This window comes from Anomaloglossus baeobatrachus, chromosome 4 (assembly GCF_048569485.1).
Source record: "Anomaloglossus baeobatrachus isolate aAnoBae1 chromosome 4, aAnoBae1.hap1, whole genome shotgun sequence".
Taxonomy (NCBI): Eukaryota; Metazoa; Chordata; class Amphibia; order Anura; family Aromobatidae; genus Anomaloglossus; species Anomaloglossus baeobatrachus.
This window is the reverse complement of record NC_134356.1, coordinates 92511622-92535443: the sequence shown is the minus strand read 5'-3', so window position 1 is coordinate 92535443 and position 23822 is coordinate 92511622. Positions and strand designations below refer to the sequence as shown.

At 47.1% G+C, this 23822-nt stretch overlaps 1 protein-coding gene across 3 annotated transcripts in view; it reads left to right on the top strand.

Moving 5' to 3' along the window:
• Positions 1-23822, top strand: part of FBXW11 (F-box and WD repeat domain containing 11) — a 128094-nt gene that overhangs the window by 87679 nt on the left and 16593 nt on the right. For all 3 annotated transcript variants that reach the window (XM_075344466.1, XM_075344465.1, XM_075344464.1), the window contains 3 exons: positions 7586-7704; positions 12733-12982; positions 18127-18245. In XM_075344466.1, coding sequence (XP_075200581.1) covers positions 7586-7704; positions 12733-12982; positions 18127-18245 — 488 coding nt within the window. The remainder of the gene's footprint in view (positions 1-7585; positions 7705-12732; positions 12983-18126; positions 18246-23822) is intronic.

Below are 23822 nucleotides of genomic sequence, written 5' to 3'. Positions count from 1 at the left end.
TTCTTATAGGAGACGAACACCTTCAGTTCGTAGCTCTGCCTTTCGGGCTAGCGACAGCACCACGTGTCTTCACCAAGGTCATGGCAGCAGTAGTAGCAGTCCTGCACTCTCAAGGTCACTCTGTGATCCCGTATTTGGACGATCTACTTGTCAAGGCACCCTCTCAAGAGGCATGCCAACACAGCCTGAATGTTGCGCTGGAGACTCTCCAGAGTTTCGGGTGGATCATCAACTTTTCAAAGTCAAATCTGACTCCGACCCAATCGCTAACATATCTTGGCATGGAGTTTCATACTCTCTCAGCGATAGTGAAGCTTCCGCTGGACAGACAGCGTTCACTACAGACAGGGGTGCAATCTCTCCTTCAAGGCCAGTCTCACCCCTTGAGACGCCTCATGCACTTCCTAGGGAAGATGGTAGCAGCAATGGAAGCAGTCCCTTTCGCGCAGTTTCATCTCCGTCCACTACAATGGGACATTCTCCGCCAATGGGACGGGAAGTCGACGTCCCTCGACAGAGACGTCTCCCTTTCTCAGGCGGCCAAGGATTCTCTTCGGTGGTGGCTTCTTCCCACCGTTTTGTCGAAAGGAAAGTCCTTTCTACCCCCATCCTGGGAGGTAGTCACGACAGACGCGAGTCTATCAGGGTGGGGAGCAGTGTTTCTCCACCACAGGGCTCAAGGGACGTGGACTCAGGAAGAGTCCACCCTTCAGATCAATGTTCTAGAAATCAGAGCAGTGTATCTTGCCCTACAGGCCTTCCAGCAGTGGCTAGAAGGCAAGCAGATCCGAATTCAGTCGGACAACTCCACAGCGGTAGCGTACATCAACCACCAAGGTGGAACACGCAGTCGGCAAGCCTTCCAGGAAGTCCGACGGATTCTGACGTGGGTGGAAGACACGGCTTCCACCATATCCGCAGTTCACATCCCAGGCGTGGAAAACTGGGAAGCAGACTTCCTCAGTCGCCAGGGTATGGACGCAGGGGAATAGTCCCTTCACCCGGACGTGTTTCAGGAGATCTGTCGCCGCTGGGGGATGCCGGACGTCGACCTGATGGCGTCACGGCACAACAACAAGGTCCCGGCTTTCATGGCACGGTCTCACGATCACCGAGCTCTGGCGGCAGACGCCTTAGTTCAAGATTGGTCGCAATTCCGGCTACCTTATGTGTTCCCACCTCTGGCATTGTTACTCAGAGTGCTGCGCAAGATCAGGGCCGACTGCCGTCGCGCCATCCTCGTCGCTCCAGACTGGCCGAGGAGATCGTGGTACCCAGATCTGTGGCACCTCACGGTAGGCCAACCATGGGCACTACCAGAACGACCAGACTTGCTATCTCAAGGGCCGTTTTTCCACCTGAATTCTGCGGCCCTGAACCTGACTGTGTGGCCATTGAGTCCTGGATCCTAGCGTCTTCAGGATTATCTCGAAAGGTTATTACCACCATGAGACAGGCTAGAAAACCATCATCCGCCAAGATCTACCACAGGACGTGGAAGATATTCTTGTCTTGGTGCGCTGCTCAGGGAGTTTCTCCCTGGCCTTTTGCATTGCCTACTTTTCTTTCCTTCCTGCAATCCGGGTTGGAAAAAGGTTTGTCGCTCAGTTCCCTTAAAGGACAAGTCTCAGCGCTATCTGTATTTTTTCAGAAACGCCTAGCAAGACTTACTCAGGTACGCACGTTCCTGCAAGGAGTTTGTCATATCGTCCCTCCTTACAAGCGGCCGTTAGAGCCCTGGGATCTGAACAGGGTTCTAATTGCCCTCTAGAAGCCGCCTTTCGAGCCTATGAAGGATGTTTCCCTTTCTCGTCTTTCACAGAAAGTGGCCTTTCTAGTAGCGGTCACGTCTCTTCGGAGAGTGTCCGAGCTAGCGGCGCTCTCGTGCAAATCTCCCTTCCTGGTGTTTCACCAGGACAAGGTGGTTCTACGTCCGATTCCTGAGTTTCTCCCTAAGGTGGTATCCCCCTTTCATCTCAATCAGGATGTCACATTACCTTCCTTGTGTCCTCATCCAGTTCATCAATTTGAGAAAGGTTTGCATTTGTTGGATCTGGTCAGAGCACTCAGGATCTACATTTCCCGCACGGCGTCCTTACGCCGCTCGGATGCACTCTTTGTCCTTGTCGCTGGTCAGCGTAAAGGGTCGCAAGCTTCCAAATCCACCCTGGCTCGGTGGATCAAGGTACCAATTCTTGAAGCCTACCGTTCTGCGGGGCTTCCGGTTCCTTCAGGGCTGAAGGCCCATTCTACCAGAGCCGTGGGTGCGTCCTGGGCATTACGGCACCAGGCTACGGCTCAGCAGGTGTGTCAGGCAGCTACCTGGTCGAGTCTGCACACCTTTACCAAGCATTATCAGGTGCATACCTACGCTTCGGCGGACGCCAGCCTAGGTAGACAAGTCCTTCAGGCGGCGATTGCCCACCTGTAGGACAGGGCCGTTTGACGGCCCTATCACGAGGTATTCTTTTACCCACCCAGGGACTGCTTTTGGACGTCCCAATTGTCTGGGTCTCCCAATTAGGAGCGACAAAGAAGAAGGGAATTTTGTTTACTTACCGTAAATTCCTTTTCTTCTAGCTCCAATTGGGAGACCCAGCACCCGCCCTGTTTTCTTAGGGATTTTTGTTTTTTTCGGGTACACATGTTGTTCATGTTGAATGGTTTCAGTTCTCCGATGTTTCTTCGGGTTGAATTTGTCTTTAAACCTGTTATTGGCTTTCCTCCTTCTTGCTTTTGCACTAAAACTGAGGAGCCCGTGATCCCACGGGAGGGTGTATAGCCAGAAGGGGAGGGGCCTTACACTTTTAAGTGTAATACTTTGTGTGGCCTCCGGAGGCAGTAGCGATACACCCAATTGTCTGGGTCTCCCAATTGGAGCTAGAAGAAAAGGAATTTACGGTAAGTAAACAAAATTCCCTTCTTCCCTTGCAACCAAAACATCACTTCAGTGGTGGCTCCTACCCACATCTCTGTCTCGGGGGAAAATCCTTCCTACCCCCAACCTGGGCCGTGGTCACCACGGACGCGAGCCTGTCAGGTTGGGGAGCGGTTTTTCTCCACCACAGGGCTCAAGGAACCTGGACTCCGATAGAATCGTCCCTTCAGATCAATATCCTGGAGATGAGGGCAGTATATCTAGCCCTATTGGCTTTCCATCGGTGGCTGGAGGGCAGGCAGATCCGAATACACTCGGACAACGCCACTGCCATCGCCTACATCAACCACCAAGGCGGCACTCGCAGTTGTCAAGCTTTCCAGGAAGTTCGGCGGATTCTGCAGTGGGTGGAAGCCACAGGCTCCACCATCTCCGCAGTTCACATCCCGGGCGTAGAAAACTGGGAAGCAGATTTTCTCAGTCGTCAGGGCATGGACGCGGGGGAATGGTCTCTGCACCCAGACGTGTTTCGAGAGATCTGTCGCCGCTGGGGAACGCCGGACGTCGATCTCATGGCGTCACGGCACAACAACAAGGTCCCGGCCTTCATGGCACGGTCTCAGGATCACAGAGCTCTGGCAGCGGACGCTTTAGTCCAGGATTGGTCGCAGTTTCGACTGCCTTGTGTGTTTCCCCCTCTGGCGATGCTGCCCAGAGTACCACGCAAGGTCAGGTCCGACTGCCGTCGCGCCATTCTCGTCGCTCCAGACTGGCCGAGGCAGTCATGGTATCCGGATCTGTGGCATCTCACGGTGGGTCAACCGTGGGCACTTCCAGACCGCCCAGACTTGCTGTCACAAGGCCCGTTTTTCCATCTGAATTCTGTGGCCCTCAACCTGACTGTGTGGCCATTGAGTCCTGGCTCCTAGCGTCTTCAGGGTTATCTCAGGATGTCATTGCCACCATGAGACAAGCCAGGAAGCCAAGGTCCGCCAAGATCTATTACAGGTCTTGGCAAATCTTCCTATCCTGGTGCGCTGATAACGGTTTTCCTCCATGGCCGTTTGCCTTACCCACTTTTCTTTCATTCCTACAATCTGGAATGGACAAGGGTTTGTCCCTCGGCTCTCTCAAGGGCCAAGTATCGGCGCTCTCCGTGTTTTTTCAAAAGCGTCTAGCCAGGCTTCCGCAGGTCCGCACGTTCCTGCATGGGGTCTGCCACATGGTCCCACCTTACAAACGTCCGTTGGAACCCTGGGATCTTAACAGGGTCCTGACGGCTCTTCAAAAACCACCTTTCGAGCCGCTGCGGGATGTCTCTCTCTCACGTCTTTCGCAGAAGGTGGCCTTCCTGGTGGCAGTCACATCACTTCGGAGAGTGTCTGAGCTTGCAGCGCTGTCATGCAAAGCCCCCTTCCTGGTTTTTCACCAGGATAAGGTGGTTCTGCGTCCTGTCCCGGAATTTCTCCCTAAGGTGGTATCCCCTTTTCATCTCAATCAGGATATCTCCTTGCCTTCCTTTTGCCCTAATCCAATTCACCAGTGTGAAAAGGATTTGCACTCTTTGGATCTAGTGAGAGCACTCCGGTTCTACGTGTCTCGCACGGCGCCCCTGCGCCGTTCAGATGCGCTCTTTGTCCTTGTCGCTGGCCAGCGTAAGGGCTCTCAGGCCTCCAAGTCAACCTTGGCTCGGTGGATCAAGAAACAGATTCTCGAGGCCTACCGTTTTTCCGGGCTTCCGCCCCCTTCAGGGCTGAAAGCCCATTCTACCAGAGCCGTAGGTGCGTCCTGGGCATTGCGGCACGGGCGACGGCTCAGCAGGTGTGTCAGGCAGCTACGTGGTCTAGTCTGCACACTTTCACGAAACACTATCAAGTGCATACCTATGCTTCGGCAGACGCCAGTCTAGGTAGGCGAGTCCTCCAGGCGGCGGTTGCCCACCTGTAAGAGGGGGCCGTTTTCGGCTCTTTTTATTGAGGTATTCTTTACCCACCCAGGGACTGCTTTTGGACGTCCCAATTGTCTGGGTCTCCTAATGGAGCGACAAACAAAAAGGGAATTTTGTTTACTTACCGTAAATTCCTTTTCTTCTAGCTCCTATTGGGAGACCCAGCACCCGCCCCTGTTCCCTTTGGGCTGTTTGTTCTTTTGTGTACACATGTTGTTCATGTTGAATTGTTCTTTTGGTTCATGGTCTTCAGTTCTCCGAACATCCTTCGGATTGAATTTACCCTAGACCAATTTATAAGTCTTCTCCTTCCTGCTTTTGCACCAAACCTGAGGAGCCCATGGTCCACGGGAGGGTGTATAGGCAGAGGGGAGGGGTTACACTTTTTAAAGTGTAATACTTTGTGTGGCCTCCAGAGGCAGAAGCTATACACCCAATTGTCTGGGTCTCCCAATAGGAGCTAGAAGAAAAGGAATTTACGGTAAGTAAACAAAATTCCCTTTTTTTGGTCATCAAACTTTCTAAAATGCAACAAATACTAATCAAAATGTCACCTTTTTTTAATTATTTTTTTTTTTTTTGCAATTTGTTTTTTCCACTACTAAAATAATGGCAAACAAAACAATGTATGCCAGAAAAAAACATGGTAGAATTGCATTATTTATTTATTTATTTATTTATTTATTTATTTTTTTAAATTATAATTTCAACACTTTTCCAGTATATTGTATGAATGGAGTCAAAACTACGGCTCTGCCTGCAGAGAACAAGCCCTCCATGAGGCCACGTCAACAGAATTAATTTGTCATGGTCGAAAGTGTTGGCACCCTTGAAATTGCTCTAGAATATTATTGCAATTACACAAGTTCTGTTATATACGTTTATTTCCTTTGTGTTTTTTGAAAGAATACCACAAACTGAGGAACAAAAAAGCAAATTCGACATAATTTGACACAAAAACCCCAAAATGGGCCAGACTATTGGCACCCTCAACTTAATTTTTGATTGCACACCCTTTTTAATAAATAACTGCAATCAATCGCTTCCTAGAACCATAAACAAGCTTCTTACACCTCTATACTGGAATTTTGGACTCCTCTTTTGCAAATTGCTCCAGGTCTCTTATATTTGAAAAGTGCCTTCTCCCAACACCAATTTTAAGATCTCTCCATATGTGTTCAATGGAATTTCGATCCAGACTTATTTCTGGGTACTAATGAACTCTCCAGTGTTTTGTTTCGATCAATTTCTTAGTGCTTCTTAAAGTATGTTTGAGGTCATTGTCCTGCTGGAAGACCCATGACCTAGGACGCAAACCCAGCATTTTGATATTGCGACCCAAAATCCTTTTGGGAATCTTCAGATTTCATAATGTCTTTCACACAGTCAAGGCACCCAGTGCCAGAGACACCAAAACAGCCCCAAAACATCTCTGAACCTCCACTATATTTGACTGTAGGTACTGTGTTCTTTTCTTTTATAGGCCTCATTCCCTTTTCAGTAAACGGTAGAATGTGCTTTATTAAAAAGCTTTATCTTGGTCTTCTCTGTCCACAAGACTCTTTCCCAGAAAGATTTTGATTTACTCACCTACTTTTTGTCAAACTGTAGTCCAGCTTTTTTATGTCTGTGTCAACAGTGGGGTCCTACTGGGTCTCCTGCCGTAGTGTTTCATTTCATTCAAATGTTGGATAGTTTGCGTTGACACTGATGCACCCAGAGCTTGCAGGACAGCGTAAATTTCTTTGTAACTTGATTGGGGCTGCTTATCAATCATCCGGACTATCGCAGCTATAGACTATAACACCTTTTTAAAAAGGGCTGAATTATTTCATCAGTACACACAACATTGTTGGTTATAAGTGACTTGGGGACAAAATGTAGAATTGGTGGAAGAAGGTTGAACTAGATGGACCTAGGTCTTTTTTTAACCTATGTAACTATGCAGCCTTTCATCAATTTTTCTCTTATGTCCACATCCAGGGAGATTAGCTACAGTGCTATGGCTTGTAAACGTATTGATTATGTTGCACATCGATTTCTGAAGATCGACTTGCAACCTTGAGATTGTTGATCTTTTTGAACAAGCTTGGTTCTGAAGTCCTCAGACAATTTTCTGTTCCCCATGCTTAGTGTGGCGCACACACAGAATGCAAAGATTGAGTCAACTTCTCCCATTTTATCTGGTTTCAATTGTGATTTTCATATTGCCCACACCTGTTACATGCCACTGGTGAGTGTGAACGAATATCACTTGCTTGAAACAAAGTTTATTCACTATTTTGGCAAGATACCCACAATTTTGTCTTGCCCATCTGTGGTGTTTTGTGTGAACTTTTGTCAGATTTGCCTCTTTTTCCTTAGTTTTTGTGTTTGAATACACACAAAGGAAATATCATGTATAGATATTATACCTCTTTGAAGAAGAGGAGAAGAAACAAAACAAGACAGAAATGCAGAATGAAAACTGGGTGTGTTGGGAATGAGTTAAACCCCCGGTAATTTATGAGGTTGCTTAAAGGGGATGGTCATTAATTTTTTTTTTTTTATTGATAACCCCTTATTGAGATGGGCCATCAATATCTGGTGGGGGTGCGAGACTTGGCACTCCCGCTGATCAGCTGTTACCAGCGGCAGCCAAAAGTTCTTGAATCTGTTATAGATAAGTTAATTACAATTAACTGTAGTTACTGTGCAAAAAAAGGTAAAAAAAAAAGTAATTACATTTTTTAAAATAAGTTGTGAAATGTTTTCCATAGATATGGGACAAAACCTCATTGGAGTGTCTAAAAATCTTAACAGGACATACTGGGTCAGTCCTGTGTTTACAGTACGATGAGAGGGTCATAGTTACTGGTTCTTCGGACTCCACTGTCAGGTATGTTCTTGTGTTAAATAGTAAATGCGAAAACTGATCTGTCTTCAGTGTGGGATCAAATTGCACCTTCTGCCCTTGGAAATCTATGGGAAGGGGAGAAGCCTAAGGGAGACTGGAGCAATCACGCAATAGAAAAACTGAGGCTTCTGGTTTCGTACAGTGTATAAAAGACAAATACTGCTATGGCAGAACGGCAGGTCACTAATTAGCATTGTTGCTTGGCAGCACTGTGTCCTAGGGAAAAATCCCACCAAGGAGAACATCTGAATATGTTTCTACTCCCCATATCCCCCAACACACATACACACACTCCGAAGACATTCTGATGGGGAGATTATATTGTAAGCCCCAATAGGGACAGTGATTAGGCGTTGTCAACTACTTCGACAATGTTCTCCTCAGTAAAATACTTATACTCACCTCCGGTATCGGCGCCTTTCCAGTGCTGTCGGAATAGGCTGTCCCCTCTGAATAAATCAAGATGTCCGGAGGAAGCGATAGCTGCTGCGGCCCTCTTACTACTTCTGCTGTCAGTTATGAGCAGAGGAGAGGGAAGCCATGCCTGATCGTTCTCCTGAAACCGCACCGGAGGTGAGTATTAGGGGGGGTATTTTACTGGAGTTGTCCAAGTAGTGGGCATCTTTTTATTTTTTTTTTTTTTTATTTTTTTTTATTGCTGCTATATAAGTAAAATAACTAAAGCATGCAGGATCCAAGTCAGATAATGGATTTATTTCTCATCTATTCACAATGGTGTATTCTCAAACGTTCAGTGACACTTTAGGCAGAGGTGGCACTGCGTGCTTTATACCTCCTAGCATTTATGAGCGTATTTTTAGCCGAGGGAGAGTACATATTTTGCAATACTCAGGAATACATAATTAATATTAAGAGCTTGCTATTTATGCATGGAAGCATTACAATATTTTGTAACAACGATTCAGTGCATAAATATAGAAGAGGTAATTCTAAACTGATATTACAGCATATATCAATTATAATAGAGTACAGAGGCCACCATTGTGAGAGCTTGTATTCATGTGGATGGAGTAACCCTCAGGTTTGATTGATGGTCACTTCTGTATACAAGCTTATTCAATGGTCAATCAGTGCTGAGTCAGACGCTGGCAGGAGGAGCATTCCCATTAAAGCTGGTGTCACACACAACGACAACGACGTCGCTGCTACGTCACCATTTTCTGTGACGTTGCAGCGAAGTCCCGTCGCTGTGTGTGACATCCAGCAACGAGCTGGCCCCTGCTGTGAGGTCGCCGCTCGTTGCTGAATGTCCAGCTTCATTTTTTGGTCGTCGCTCTCCCGCTGTGACGCACAGATCGCTGTGTGTGACAGCGAGAGAGCGACGAAATGAAGCGAGCAGGTTGCAGGAGCCGGGATCTGGCAGCTGCGGTAAGCTGTAACCAAGGTAAACATCGGGTATCCAAGGTGGTTACCCGATATTTACCTTCGTTACCAGCCTCCGCCGCTCTCGCTGCCAGCGCCGGCTCCTGCTCTCTGCACATGTAGCTGCAGTACACATCGTGTAATTAACCCGATGTGTACTGTAGCTAGGAGAGCAAGGAGCCAGCGCTAAGCAGTGTGCGCGGCTCCCTGCTCTCTGCACATGTTGCAGAACAGCTACGCGTGTCGTTATGATCGCTGCTTCGGCTGCTGTGTTTGACAGCTAAGCAGCGATCATAACAGTGACTTACAAGGTCGCTGCTACGTCACAGAAAATGGTGACGTAACAGCGACGTCGTTGTCGTTTAGTGTGACCCCAGCTTAACTGTAGTCTTCTGTATACAAGCTAATACAGTGATAACTTAAAGTGCACCAATCAGCAGGATTTTCCTATATAAACTAAAGCCATGGCTATACTGGCACTATCGTGCGGATTCTACACATACCTTAAGTTGTGAGATCGAATGTATAGTTTTTGAAATACAGGCAAGTAAAGTTTGTGAAATGTACAGCTTTTTCATTGGCAGCAGCTGCCATATAGCTGGGGTAGGTTTTGATAGTGATTTCTACCGCCCTGCCTGTTCGTCCTCCCTCTATCTTTTATTTACGCTATTTACATTATAGAAGCGTTTTACGAATATCTCCACTAAGATATCGTCAGACTTGGCGCCTGAGCATATCGCTTATCTTCAATGCCATCTTTGTGAAGTTGTGACCTCATATCATTCCTCCTTTGCTGCTGCGAGGGTGGTGCATGCGCCTTCACATCTTCTGTTTTTGTTGTGACCGCGGGAGTGCGCGCAGTCACAGAAGTGGAGACCGCCCCCAAGAACAGCATAGCGCAGAATGTGATAAAGTGGAGACCAGACCAGAGGAACAAGCCAACAGCAGCGTTCTTCTCACTGTCCCGGAGGAATGTTCATATGCCCTGCCTGTGGGACGGTGAGATGAACGCTGCTGTCCTGGCACGCTGGCCTGGCTTATTCCTCCTCTCTGGTCTCCAGCGTGTCTGGTGTAGAGCGGCTTGTCTCCAGCTGATTGCATCCTGCGCTCTGTGATCAGCTGTTGCAGGGTGCGGTCTCCACTGCTATTGTCAGCATGGGAGCGTGCGCTGTCACAAGTGCAGAAGATGTGAGGGCATGGAAGTGGGAGCCTGAGGGTAAGAACCCTGCTGGAGGTGGGGGTGCGGTGAGGCGAAGCATGATTTATAGTGGAGTTAACATCACCACGCTCACCAACCAAGTCGGTCACGCCCATTTACCTGGGAGGAGCCCATACATTCTAGGCTCAATCAAGGAAAGCGTAACCTGAGGTGTCACATCTTCACAAAGATGGTACTGGAGATGAGCGCTGTGAGCAATCACCAACTCAGACGCCATTTTAGTGATGAGATTAGTAAACTCTCTTCTGTAATGTAATTAGCATAAATAAAAAGTAGGGGGAGGATGGACAGGCAGGGGCGGAAAATCCACCCCAGCTATTAGCTAGTCGGCAGCTGCTGCCAATCAAAAAGCTGTACAAAATTTACTTGCTTGTACTTCAAAAACTATACCTCCGAGCTGACAACTACAAGTATGTATAGAATCAGCCTGATAGTGCCAGTATAGCACTGGCTTTAGTTTATATAGGAATATCCTGTTGATTGGTGCACTTAAGTCAACCGCATCAGCTAAATAACACCATATTATTTTATATACAGGTTAAATACGATATCCTGGTGGATTATTACAGATTAATTTCCTTGCTTAATGCTTGTTTTCATATGCAATGTTTAGCTGTTTTTAATAAAGCATAAAAGGGGCACTCTCGCTGACCAGCTTTAGTTTGCTGCTGCTTTATGGTGGAGTGCACCGTTTAGACCTGAGGCACAACCACGTCTTGGGCCCAAACTATCACTCTTCAGTAGTGCACCACTCCCCGGCAATCACACAGCTGAGAAATAGCCGAGCGTTCTTCTCCCAAAGATGACACTTTATTAGTAGAACCCTTTTCAGTCTGAACTTTCCTTGAGATCCTGTCACACACCACATTTTAGACAGGATGGGGATGTGACTCCCCGATCAGTCTCATAGCCCTATTATTAGGAAACCTTGTACTATGAAATCTATAATGAAATACATCCTGATCTTGAAATCTTTTCTCTTCTGATACTCCATAAGAATTATTATTGTAGATATTACTATGTTATTATTTATCATGATTAATATTTGCAATATCACTTTTTATATTTTTTTAATATTACCATGTTGTTTTAGTCTGCTGCTGAAAAAGTGGTTGTAAAATAATTTTATATAGTACAGAAAGTGGGGGATTTGCGCTGCTGGTAACATGTCCACAGTAAAAGGTTCACTATGCTGTATCAGTGTATTTATTCGTTTTTACTCTCAATCCATTTCTAAGTTAAAGGGGTTTTCCGGGCTAAATTAAGTCTACAGTCACTGTGTGTCACTCTGTGACTGCAGACTTGTGACTCCTCACATCGCTAGCAGCATAGACTGAGAGGATTCCCCGGTGTCTGAACTGGGAACGGTGGTCACGTGACCACAAGTATGCAACATGCAGACTCCCAGGCAGAATCTGATCGAGGGGTCGGCCTCGCTCAATACACTTGCATTGAGCGAGGCTATGCCCATCTCCAGCGTCGGAGTGTGGCTGGGAGTAGGCATAGTCCATTCTTGCAGTCATGTGACCGATGTTCCCGGCTCTGACACTGGAGAATCCTCACCACACACAGTGCGCGCGATGTGAGGATTTACAAGTCTGCAGTCACTGCAGACTTGTCATTTTAGACTGGACAACTCCTTTTAAGGGGTTGTCCACAACTTTTACATTGATGCCCTATCTTTAGGATAGGTCAACAATCTCTGAATGTCCCGGATCAGACACCCCGCACAGCTGTTCGTGGTCCCAGCGGCGGCAGCAGGCGGCTGGAAATGCTCAGCTCCGGCGCTGCTCTGTCTTCTGATAGTGGCCGCGGCCGGGTACTGCACATCCATCTCCTATTGATCTGATCTGAGGTGGACGGGCAGTACCTAGCCGCAGCCACTATAAGAAGACTGAGTAGCGCCAGAGCTGAGCTTTTCCGGCTGCCACCGCCGGGACCAAGACCACCTGATCGGTGTCGAACCCTGGCCAATCAGATATTGACAACCTATCCTAAGAATAGGCCATTCATGTATAACAAATTTATTCAGCGGAACTATAAGTTTGTGGATGTCTAGGAGGATGTTTCTAAGCTTCAAAACGCGTTGAGCATAAAACATGGACACCCTGATACGGCATAGTGGATATGATACCAGCAGCAAATACCACGTTGGAGCCTTGAACCTGTTGGGGATGCAGCAGATGGGACTTTTCTTTTGATAGTGTCGTGGTCACACAACCCCACAAAGTGACCAGCACCACTTTCTCTCTGTAATTACTGGTTTATTGGATAAACCCTGTTGGCTTGGTTTGTTCCTCCAATTTCTTCAGCTGTAAAATGACTAGCTGTGACTGGTTACTGTTTAATTGGCTGGTGATTGTTCCGTTTGATATGAAGTGTGTAACACTGTTGTTTTTATGTTGTAGAGTTTGGGATGTGAACAGTGGGGAGGTGCTAAACACCCTCATCCACCACAATGAAGCAGTACTTCATCTTCGATTCTGCAATGGTTTAATGGTGACCTGTTCTAAGGACCGATCTATTGCTGTCTGGGATATGGCGTCTCCTACAGATATCACACTGAGGCGTGTTCTGGTTGGACATCGCGCTGCAGTTAATGTTGTTGATTTCGATGATAAATATATTGTATCGGCGTCTGGCGATAGGACAATTAAGGTGAGTGGAATAATATGCTGTGAGACACTGAAAACGGCTGAGATTTCTGATGACTCTACTCAGAACTGAACCACTCAAATGTCATATTTCCTTATAACACCACTAAAGATGGGCACCTTGTTTCACCGGTTTCTCAGATTAGCCATTTCATAGCTACAGTGAGTCAATATTTGCCCATGCCAAAGAACTGGCCAAAAGCGTCTCTTAGGCTATGTGTCCACAGTAAAAGGTCCCTGCGGATTTTTTTGCCTGAAAATCCGCAACTTTCGCGGCAAATCCGCACCCGCGGATTTGCCGCGGATTTGCCGTGGATTTACCGCGGATTTGCCGCGGATTTTGATGCGGATTTTTTTTTTTTTTTTTTCCCCATTCAAAACAGAAAATCCGCACCAAATCCGCACCAAACAATTGACATGCTGCAGTTTGTTCCGCATCAAAATCCGCGGCAAAATCCGCAGCAGAAAAATCCGCAGCATGGGCACAGCATTTCCAAAATGCCATTGAAATGGCTGGGGAGTAGCTGTGCTGCAGATTTTCGGCAAATCCGCGCTAAATCCGCGTCAAAATCCGCGTCAAATCCGCGATAAATCCTGTAGCGTGGGCACATAGCCCTAAACCAGGTGATTGTTTGCCCAGTGCATTTTATAGCGATAGAGGTGTCTGGTTGCACTTTACTCTCGAACAAGAAGATTCAACCTGCATCAGTATAGACCAGACCGTGATGCCATATCCTACGGCTAAGGCTATGTGCCCACGGGGAAAGTGGCCTGCGGATATATCCGCCGGAGCTTCCAGAAAACCGCAGCACAACTTTGTCTGTTAACATGCTGCGGTTTTATTGCGGAATGTCCTGCGGATATGCTGGGGGCATTCTGCATTGAGGATACAGTACCATGGCTTCAGCACTGCATCCTCAATGCAGATCAAGTGCTGGAGTGATCGATGAGTTCATACTTACCTCCATCACACAGCACTTCACTCTCCGGCCGTGTCTGTCTGCACTGTGCAGGAATGGGTGGGCAGACCTGAACTAGCTCTGGCTGTCACATGACCGGAGCTCGTGCAGGCCCCGCCCACCTCCTGCTCCTGGCTCAACCGCGCTCCTCTGCATCGAAGGAAATGACTCGGTGTCTGCTATTAAGGCAGGTAAGTATGGGACCCTGCGTAGAAATCCACAGGAATAATTGACATGCTGCAGATTTTTCCGCAGGGAAATCCGCACTATTTCCGCTGCGGAAAAAAACGCAGCATGGGCACAGCACTATCCAAATGCTATAGAAATGGCTGGGGACTTGCTGTACTGCGGGCTTTTGAGAAATCCGTGGAATTTCCGCGAAAAAATTGCGGCAAACTCCGCTAATTTTCCGCAGCGTGGGCACATAGCCTAATACTGCACATAACCAAAACACCAACGTATTTAATACCTGTTTTAAGAACTAATGCTAGCGTTGCATAGATTTTTGCAATGCCAAAATGTGTTTTTGTTGGGCTTTAACCTGGTGACTTCAATATGGTATTTGTGAATCTTTTTTTTATCTTGAGAAATTCTGTTTAAATTTGAATCAACAAAACAGTGGGGGGGGTTAATGATATATATACACCAGGATAGAATGTTTAAACTGGGATAAAACAAAAAAATTAGACATTTTCATGAAAAAATATCTTGAAATAACAATTGTAGCTTTTTTTTTTTTTCTCCCCTTGTGTGGGCGTATACATATTGTAGGACGGAAGGTAAAATAGCAACTCCTGGAATAATAATAATAATCTTTATTGTTATAGCTCCAACATATTCCATAGTACTTTACAATTCAGAGGTTCATATACAAACTTTTTTTAAACTTTTTTTGTAACCCATTCCCTGGCAAAGATAAGTTTTGTTTTTCATTTTTATTGTGTCTGCACAATATTAAAGGATGTACGAGATATGTCCTGCCTGCTAATGGCAATTTCCCGGCCTGGATCTCCAGTACAGGAGTAATTCAGGGCTCATTTTAAAGGTGAGATGGTCAGAGATCAGAATCATCACAGTAGTCATGACCCCGCCCATGATATCAAGGGTTGCAGTTTGAACTGCGGTTATATAGCAGGTCACACTTCCAACTCTCACTTTAACCCTTGATATCATGGGGTGAGTGATGACTGTAGCTGCAATTTTTGACTGAAAGCTGGGGACTGAAACACCATAAAACAGTCAGAATTGAAGTTTTATAATTTTACAAAAAAGTAACTTCAATAAAAAAAAAAATTAAACAAAAAGTAAATAAGTCTCATTAACCTCCCTAAAGTACCAATAAATGTTAACTGGGAAACTAGAACCGCTAAATCTGTTCAAAGAAAAACAAGAAAAGTCACTTTCTCCCGTCTCAGCAGAAAAGACAAATATAACCCTAAGGCTAAGCTGTAGAAATATTGTGTCATCTTGCACAGACTAAGGACTTGGCTGAAGAGATCCTAATTCAATGATCAAGTACATCCACTTCCAAGGTGTTCCTGGATTCCCAGAGCAGGTTATACTTTCTTATATTGTACTTCTCCCGTGGATGAAGTTATTAAAGGGGGGTTCACCCATATTCATTATTGGCCACAACGATATTATGTTGAGAAACAAGGTTTCTCTCAGATACCTCGTGTTGGCAATCGTGCCTGTGAGTGGCGCTATTGTGGTCTACTCTTCCCCATCGCCTGACCCCCGGGCTCCGTGACCTTGGGGATTCGGTGATATCACATAAACTTTTTTTGCTCACCTGACATCACCATGGCCGGCCGCAGTCTCCGTGAGTCACTGAGCTGTGGGCAGAGTTTCCCTGTTCATCACAGCACCTCCCTGCTCACTCCTCCGCTGCAGAGCATGCAAGCAGGAGTGATGCTGGGCTGTGCCGAGTGGTGAAACTCCGCCCACAGCTCAGTCACTCATGGGGACTGGGGCCGGCTGCTGTGATCTCAGGTGAGCAGAAAGTTGATGTGACCTCACCGGATCCCCAAGGTCACGGAGTCGGGGGTCAGGCGATGGGGAAGAGCGAACTGCAATAGCGCCACTCACAGGCACTATTGGCAACACAAGGTATTTGAGAGAAATCTTGTTTCTCAACATATCGTTGTGGCCAATAATAAATATTGGTGAACCACTTCTTTAAACTTTGCAAAGCAAATATAGAGAGCATAGGCGGAAAAGCCAAACAATAGTGCAGTACTGTTAATACAAAGCTTCCTTTCTTTGTCACTCCAATAGGAGCTAGAAGAAAAGGAATTTACGGTAAGTAAACAAAATTCCCTTCTTTTCAAGGTATTTTAATGTACTTGGGAAAGATCCATAATAAACAGCATATATAACTGCAGGTAAAGCCTGACCAGTGTCACCACTGTGGCTTCTTCTAGGGCATGGGCAGCTTTAAACTCCACCTCATAGTTATACTAATCATGCATGTCATGTATTTATAAAAATATATATATATATATATATATATATATATATATATATATAATACTGTATGTGCGCACATATATATAATATATATATATATATATAAATATACACATACATGCACACACATACAGTATATATCATCTATATATATATATATATATATATATATATATATACACACACACACATACAGTATATATTATATATCTATATATCTATCTCATATATATATCTATATATCTATCATATATATATATATAATTTTTTTTTTTTTTCTATAGGTAAAATAGATTTTATATATATAATATGTGAAATCTATTTTTTATTTCTCAATTGAAACACCAGATAATAGAAAAAAAGTTAATAATAAATAACTATCAAAAAAAATTCTCATATGGCCAAAATAGTAGGGAAAAAAGTCCATAATTATAAGAAAAGCCAAAAATCTAAAAAAAAAAAGTTTAAAAGGACATTGCAACAAAAAAATTGTTAAATGTATAAACAGAAAAAAGGTGTATAGAAAATGTGTAAAAAAAAAAAAAAAAAAAAAATCCATGTTAAACTAAAACTTAAAAATTGGATTAATTCTAAGTAAATGTAAACTCTATATATCGATAGTCAGACCCTTTGGGGACAAAGTCCATAGAATATCCAGTAGCGTCCTCTCGCATTACAGGGGTTGTCCACTACTCTGACAACCTTTTCTCAATTGCTGTAGACCCACTTCTAAAATGGTAACATCCTGTACTCTCCGCCAGAGCTTTTTTTGCACTGGTCTCCCCTCCTCTGGGTGTCTGTTACATCCAAAGGAAGTGAAAGAGAAGTGGCCCATTAGCGGCCGCTCACCGGCTGTGGGGATCACGTGAGCGATAACCCCATGAGACCCAGCACTGTAGGTGAGTACAGGCTATTTTCGAGGGTGGAATGTAGCACTTGAGAAAGAGGTTGTCCAAGTAGATTCAGAATCTTTCTGTATAAGTGCTTGGCGTGGACATGGATATTTAGTATACACTTGAGTTGGGGTCCAAAGCTAACCATGCCCCAAAAGAAGTCTCAAAGATGAAACTCGAGTCAGGCTTTACCTGATGTTTTATGTGCAGTTTTTCATGGATCTTTTGTAAGTAAACAAAATATCTTGCAGAAGCTCTGTATCGTAGTATTTTACAATTTTTGGCTTATGCCGTCTGAGTTCATATTTCTACAGCTAAGTACTTAATCTGCGCAATATGGTACAATATTTTCACCAATAAATGCTATAGTTTAACACCTAAAAAGAACAATTTTATTGTATGACACATGAAAAATTTGGATTTTCCTGCGTAAAAACAGATTTTCGCTCTTTCCAGGTTTGGTGCTATTTTTACAAAGCTTTATAAAGTTTAGGTATAGGTGGTATGTCTGGACTCTACAAGTGTAATAACAAAAATATGGAGGTGTGGTGTATTTCATTTTCTGTTTGGGTCACACTTTTTGCAAAATTTTTTTCATTTTTTACTCGCAAACATCTTTGCAATTTTTTGTCAGTGCTTTCAAAATATGGAAGTGCCTACCAAATGTACAAAATGTCGAGAAATCCCTGGCAGTGAAAGGGTTCATCTTAAATAATTGGGAGAACTTATTTATTGTATTTTTTTTTTTTCCTCCCAGTAGTGTTCTTTTAAATGCGGTGTGAAAGTGAGACATTGTTCTACTTCTCGTCTTCCTCTTTATTCTTTAGGTTTGGAGCACTAGTACTTGTGAGTTTGTTCGAACACTAAATGGGCACAAACGTGGCATTGCCTGTCTACAGTACCGGGATCGTTTAGTTGTAAGTGGCTCTTCAGATAATACCATCAGGTAAGCTGCTGTATGTTTTTGGTTTTTTTTCTTCTTTTAAGTAAACCCACATATAAAATTCCATGTCTCCAGGCTAAAAATAATACTGGGCTGCTTTGGGCGAAGTCTAAAAAATTATTTGTGGCAGAATTGCTATCTGGAGCCTTGATTTCTCCTTTAGAAGCTTCTAAAATGCAATAATACCATATTATAAGAACAGTGAATTTAATGGTTTCACACCGGTAAAATCTGTAACATATGATTGCATTGTACAAGAGGATGAGATTTTACTAATCTGCACATGCTGAGGGCATTTTCTGCATGAAAAAAACAAGTATATTCACATTCTTATATTGGCCTTTCACATATTTTACCACTGGAGGTGAAATGCAGAGCAGTATCCACAATGAAGCACATGGAGATTTTGATACAATAGTATGCAATTGCAGAGACTGTCATGTGCCTCCGCGCAGCCTCTGTGCCCTGGACCCCATGTGCCGCAGCGCAGCCTCTGTGCCCTGGACCCCATGTGCCGCAGCGCAGCCTCTGTGCCCTGGACCCCATGTGCCGCAGCGCAGCCTCTGTGCCCTTGGCCCCATGTGCCGCAGCGCAGCCTCTGTGCCCTTGGCCCCATGTGCCGCAGCGCAGCCTCTGTGCCCTTGGCCCCATGTGCCGCAGCGCAGCCTCTGTGCCCTTGGCCCCATGTGCCGCAGCGCAGCCTCTGTGCCCTGGGCCCCATGTGCCGCAGCGCAGCCTCTGTGCCCTGGGCCCCATGTGCCGCAGCGCAGCCTCTGTGCCCTGGGCCCCATGTGCCGCAGCGCAGCCTCTGTGCCCTGGGCCCCATGTGCCGCAGCGCAGCCTCTGTGCCCTGGGCCCCATGTGCCGCAGCGCAGCCTCTGTGCCCTGGGCCCCATGTGCCGCAGCGCAGCCTCTGTGCCCTGGGCCCCATGTGCCGCAGCGCAGCCTCTGTGCCCTGGGCCCCATGTGCCGCAGCGCAGCCTCTGTGCCCTGGGCCCCATGTGCCGCAGCGCAGCCTCTGTGCCCTGGGCCCCATGTGCCGCAGCGCAGCCTCTGTGCCCTTAATATATGTGATAATCCTTTAATCAACAGTTATGACAGGGCCAGCATAACAGCTGTATATTTTTTTCTCTGTCTCTCCATGAAAAGAGACAAACTCTAGCGCAGCGCCACCTATTGACAGTAGCGATCCTAAAAGTCAAATGTGGATTTTTAACAATCCTTTGCATTTGACCTAGGATATATAAGCCAGATCAGAATCGCAATTTGCAGACACTGTGTTTCGGGGTGCTTGCCCCTCGTCAGTGCAAAGTATGGGGTGTCTGATCTGGCTCATGAGAAGCTTTGTGGGGACCACGGGGGAACACTATTCTCCTTAAGTAGACTTTGCAAGCCAGTCTGGCTCTGTTTTTTCTCTTGCATGCATTATGTCAGGTGCTCTATAGAAACCTATAGGTGAAAACTCTCCACATAAAGCATACTGTTCCACAATGTCGAGTCTTCATGAAATCATGTCTAATTTGTTTGAATTGTTACATGTAGTAGATTTTGTGCAGACTGGAGATGGTCAATATAATCGTCGAAGTGGAAGGGAGTGGGCAACCAATCACCACACAACATTTTATCATGTTTCCTGGAGTGCTATCACTAATATAAGTCCCCTTCCTCCATCTTCTGCTTTTTGTGACCTGCTGGGTGAGCCGGAGGTCACATCTCATTGTAAGTTCATGTGAGCCAGAACAAGGCTCTCATAGACTTACATTGTGAGCTTGAGACCATCAACTCTGACTTTCGTCAGTCAGACACTGTGGTCACAAGATGGCGGAACAGAACCAGAACAATGCTGGAAATTGCAGATGGCGACTGCAGTAAAGTATTTTAGTAGGTGCAGGGGACATGCAGTAGTGATACCACTCCTGCAACTGCAGAGGTAAATTAAAAAAAAATACGCTGGAGTGAGTTACATATTGTGTGTATGGAAAGTGTTTGGTCAAAACTCAAATGTAATGTTTTCTTTGTCGCTCCATTGGGAGACCCAGACAATTGGGTGTATAGCTTCTGCCTCCGGAGGCCACACAAAGTATTACACTTTAAAAAGTGTAACCTCTCCCCTCTGCCTATATACCCTCCCGTGCATCACGGGCTCCTCAGTTTTATGCTTTGTGTTGAAGGAGGCACACATTCACTCAAGCTCCCATTTTAGTCAGCAGCAGCTGCTGATTGTATCGGATGGAAGAAAAGAGGGCCCTAACAGGGCCCCCGGCATGCTCCCTTCTCACCCCACTAAGTCGGCGGTGCTGTTAAGGTTGAGGTACCCATTGCGGGTACAAAGGCTGGAGCCACATGCCGTTTGTCCTTCCCCATCCCTTAGAGGCTCTGGGAGAAGTGGGATCCTAACCGGTCACCATTCACTGGGACCGGGCTCCCTCCGCAGCCCCTGAGGGAATCTGACGGACAGGAGACTGAGTATCATCAGGGACAGGCCCTGCATCTATAAGGTACTCTGTGTCCCCTTGGGGACGGTGCATGGAGCGCCTGTGTTACAGACGCTGCAGCGGCTGCTGTTTTTTGTGACGACCGGGACTACCGCGCCGACCGCGCCAGTTTGCCGGCCGCGTTATTAAATTTAGTCCCCGGCTTCTGCGGCCTAGTACCATAACTCCCGCCCCCGGGCCTGCCAGTCAGGGGTAAGGGCGGGACGGTCGACTGGACGTCGGCAGTGAGGGCTGGAGCATACTTAGGTGTTCTCCTCCCCCCTCACTGAGCACTGTGGGGCACCAGATTCCCGCACTTTATTAGTCACGCCCACGGCTCCCTCCTCCCCTGAGAACTCTGGCAGCCATATTTACAATCACTTCTGCCGGTGGAGGATTTCAGAACGAGCTCTACAGCTCTGGGAGGCCCAGGCAGGGAATCCGGTGGACACACAACCGCTTTGGGCGGTCGGTAAGCCACACCGGTTACCCGGTGCTGGCCCCCCTTGGGTGCCGAAGTGTGTATATATATATATATATATATATATATATATATATATATATATATATATATATATATATATTTGTATACATTTTCTCTGTTCGGCCGCATTGTTTTGCTTTTGGCTATATACCCTCAGTGATCACTTCAGAGGAGACTACAGCATGTCGTCCGCAAAGAGCAAGGGTGCCAAGGCACAGGCTTATTTTCCAACCTGTACCTCTTGTGCGGCTATGTTACCTGCAGGTTCCACCTACCCTCACTGTGTGCAATGCTCGGCCCCTGTGGCACTCACTCAGCCGGAGCCTCGGGCACTGGTGGGACCCTCGGCTCAGGTAGAACCGCCGGCTTCCACTGTCCAGGTGGCAGGGACAGAGTTTGCAGTTTTGGCTGAGAAACTCTGAGTCGCTTTCACAATCCATGGCTCAGTCTATGGACAGATGGTCTGCTAAGATACTAGAAGCCTTGCAGTCCAGATTGGTCACACAGGCCCCGGGCACTGTGAGTTCATCGCCCTCGGTCGGTGCAGCAGAGTGCTCCTGGGGTTGACACCTAGGTCCCACGGGGAGGACTCCGACACGGACCGCAGTCCCAGACCGGCTAAGCGGGCTCGCTGGGAACCTTCCCCGGCTTCATCACGCTGTTCGGGGTCGCAGCATGAGGACTCTCTGGAGGATGAGGCGGAGGTCGCAGCTCAGGGCTCTGATCCTGACGTTGCTCTCAATCTTGATACACCTGAAGGGGACGCCATAGTAAATGACCTTATAGCGTCCATCAACCAGGTGCTAGATCTTTCTCCCCCAACTCCACCTATAGAGGAGTCGGCTTCACAGCAGGAGAAACACCAGTTTAGGTTTCCCAAACGTACACGGAGTGCGTTTTTCGATCACTCTAACTTCAGAGATGCTGTCCAGAAGCACAGAGCATTTACGGACAAGCGCTTTACTAAGCGCCTTAATGACACACGTTGCCCCTTACCCCCCTGACGTAGTTAAGGGTTGGGCTCAGTGTCCCAAGGTGGATCCTCCAGTCTCTAGACTGGCGGCTAGATCCGTAGTATCAGTGGCAGATGGTTCATCGCTCAAGGATGCCACTGGCAGGCAAATAGAGCTCCTGATGAAATCCATCTACAACAGGTCAGAGAAGGGCCAGAGGAACTCTTCTGCATGGCGGTCTAAGTCACGTCCAAAGACCGCTGGAGGAACCGCCTCCAAGGCGGCCTCCTCATGACTTTCGGCCTCCCCAAACCGCATCCTCGGTCGGTGGCAGGCTCTCCCACTTTTGCGACGCCTGGTGGCCACATGTCCAAGACCGATGGGTGAGAGACATTCTGTCGCACGGTTACAGGATAGAGCTCAGCTCTCGTCCTCCGACTCGTTTCTTCAGAACATCTCCACCCCCCCGAGCGAGCCGATGCACTTTTTCAGGTGGTGAACACTCTGAAGGCAGAAGGAGTTGTGATTCCCGTTCCCATTCAAGAACGGGGGCGCGGTTTTTACTCCAACTTGTTCGTGGTGCCAAAAAAGGACGGATCATTCCGCCCCGTTCTGGACCTCAAACTGCTCAACAGACACGTGAGAACCAGACGGTTCCGGATGGAATCTCTCCGTTCCGTCATCGCCTCGATGTCCCAAGGAGACTTCCTAGCCTCAATCGACATCAGGGATGCTTATCTCCATGCGCCGATTGCACCAGAGCATCAACGCTTCCTGCGTTTCGCCATCGGGGACGAACACCTTCAGTTTGTGGCACTGCCTTTCGGCCTGGCGACAGCCCCACGGGTCTTCACCAAGATCATGGCATCCGTGGTGGCGGTCCTACACTCTCAGGGCCACTCGGTGATCCCTTACTTAGACGATCTCTAGTCAAGGCACCCTCCCGGGTGGCATGTCAACACAGCCTGACCATTGCTCTGGAGACTCTCCAGAGGTTCGGGTGGATCATCAATTTCCCAAAGTCAAAATTGACACCGACCCAATCACTGACTTACCTCGGGATGGAGTTTCATACTCTCTCAGCGATAGTGAAGCTTCCGCTGGACAAACAGCGTTCGCTGCAGACAGGGGTGCACTCTCTCCTTCGGACCCAGTCACACCCCTTGAGGCGCCTCATGCACTTCCTAGGGAAGATGGTGGCCGCAATGGAGGCAGTTCCCTTTGCGCAGTTTCATCTGCGTCCACTTCAATGGGACATTCTCCGCAAATGGGACAGGAGGTCGACGTCCCTAGACAGGAACGTCTCTCTTTCACTGGCAGCCAAAACCTCTCTTCAGTGGTGGCTTCTTCCCACTTCCTTGTCGAAGGGAAAATCATTCCTGCCCCCATCCTGGGCTGTGGTCACGACGGACGCGAGTCTGTCAGGGTGGGGAGCGGTCTTCCTCCACCACAGGGCTCAGGGAACCTGGGCTCCGACAGAGTCCTCCCTTCAGATCAATGTTCTGGAGATAAGGGCAGTGTATCTAGCCCTAAAGGCGTTCCATCGGTGGCTGGAGGGCAGACAGATCCGCATACAGTCGGACAACGCCACGGCGGTCGCGTACATCAACCACCAGGGCGGCACACGCAGTCGTCAGGCCTTCCAAGAAGTTCGGAGGATTCTGCTGTG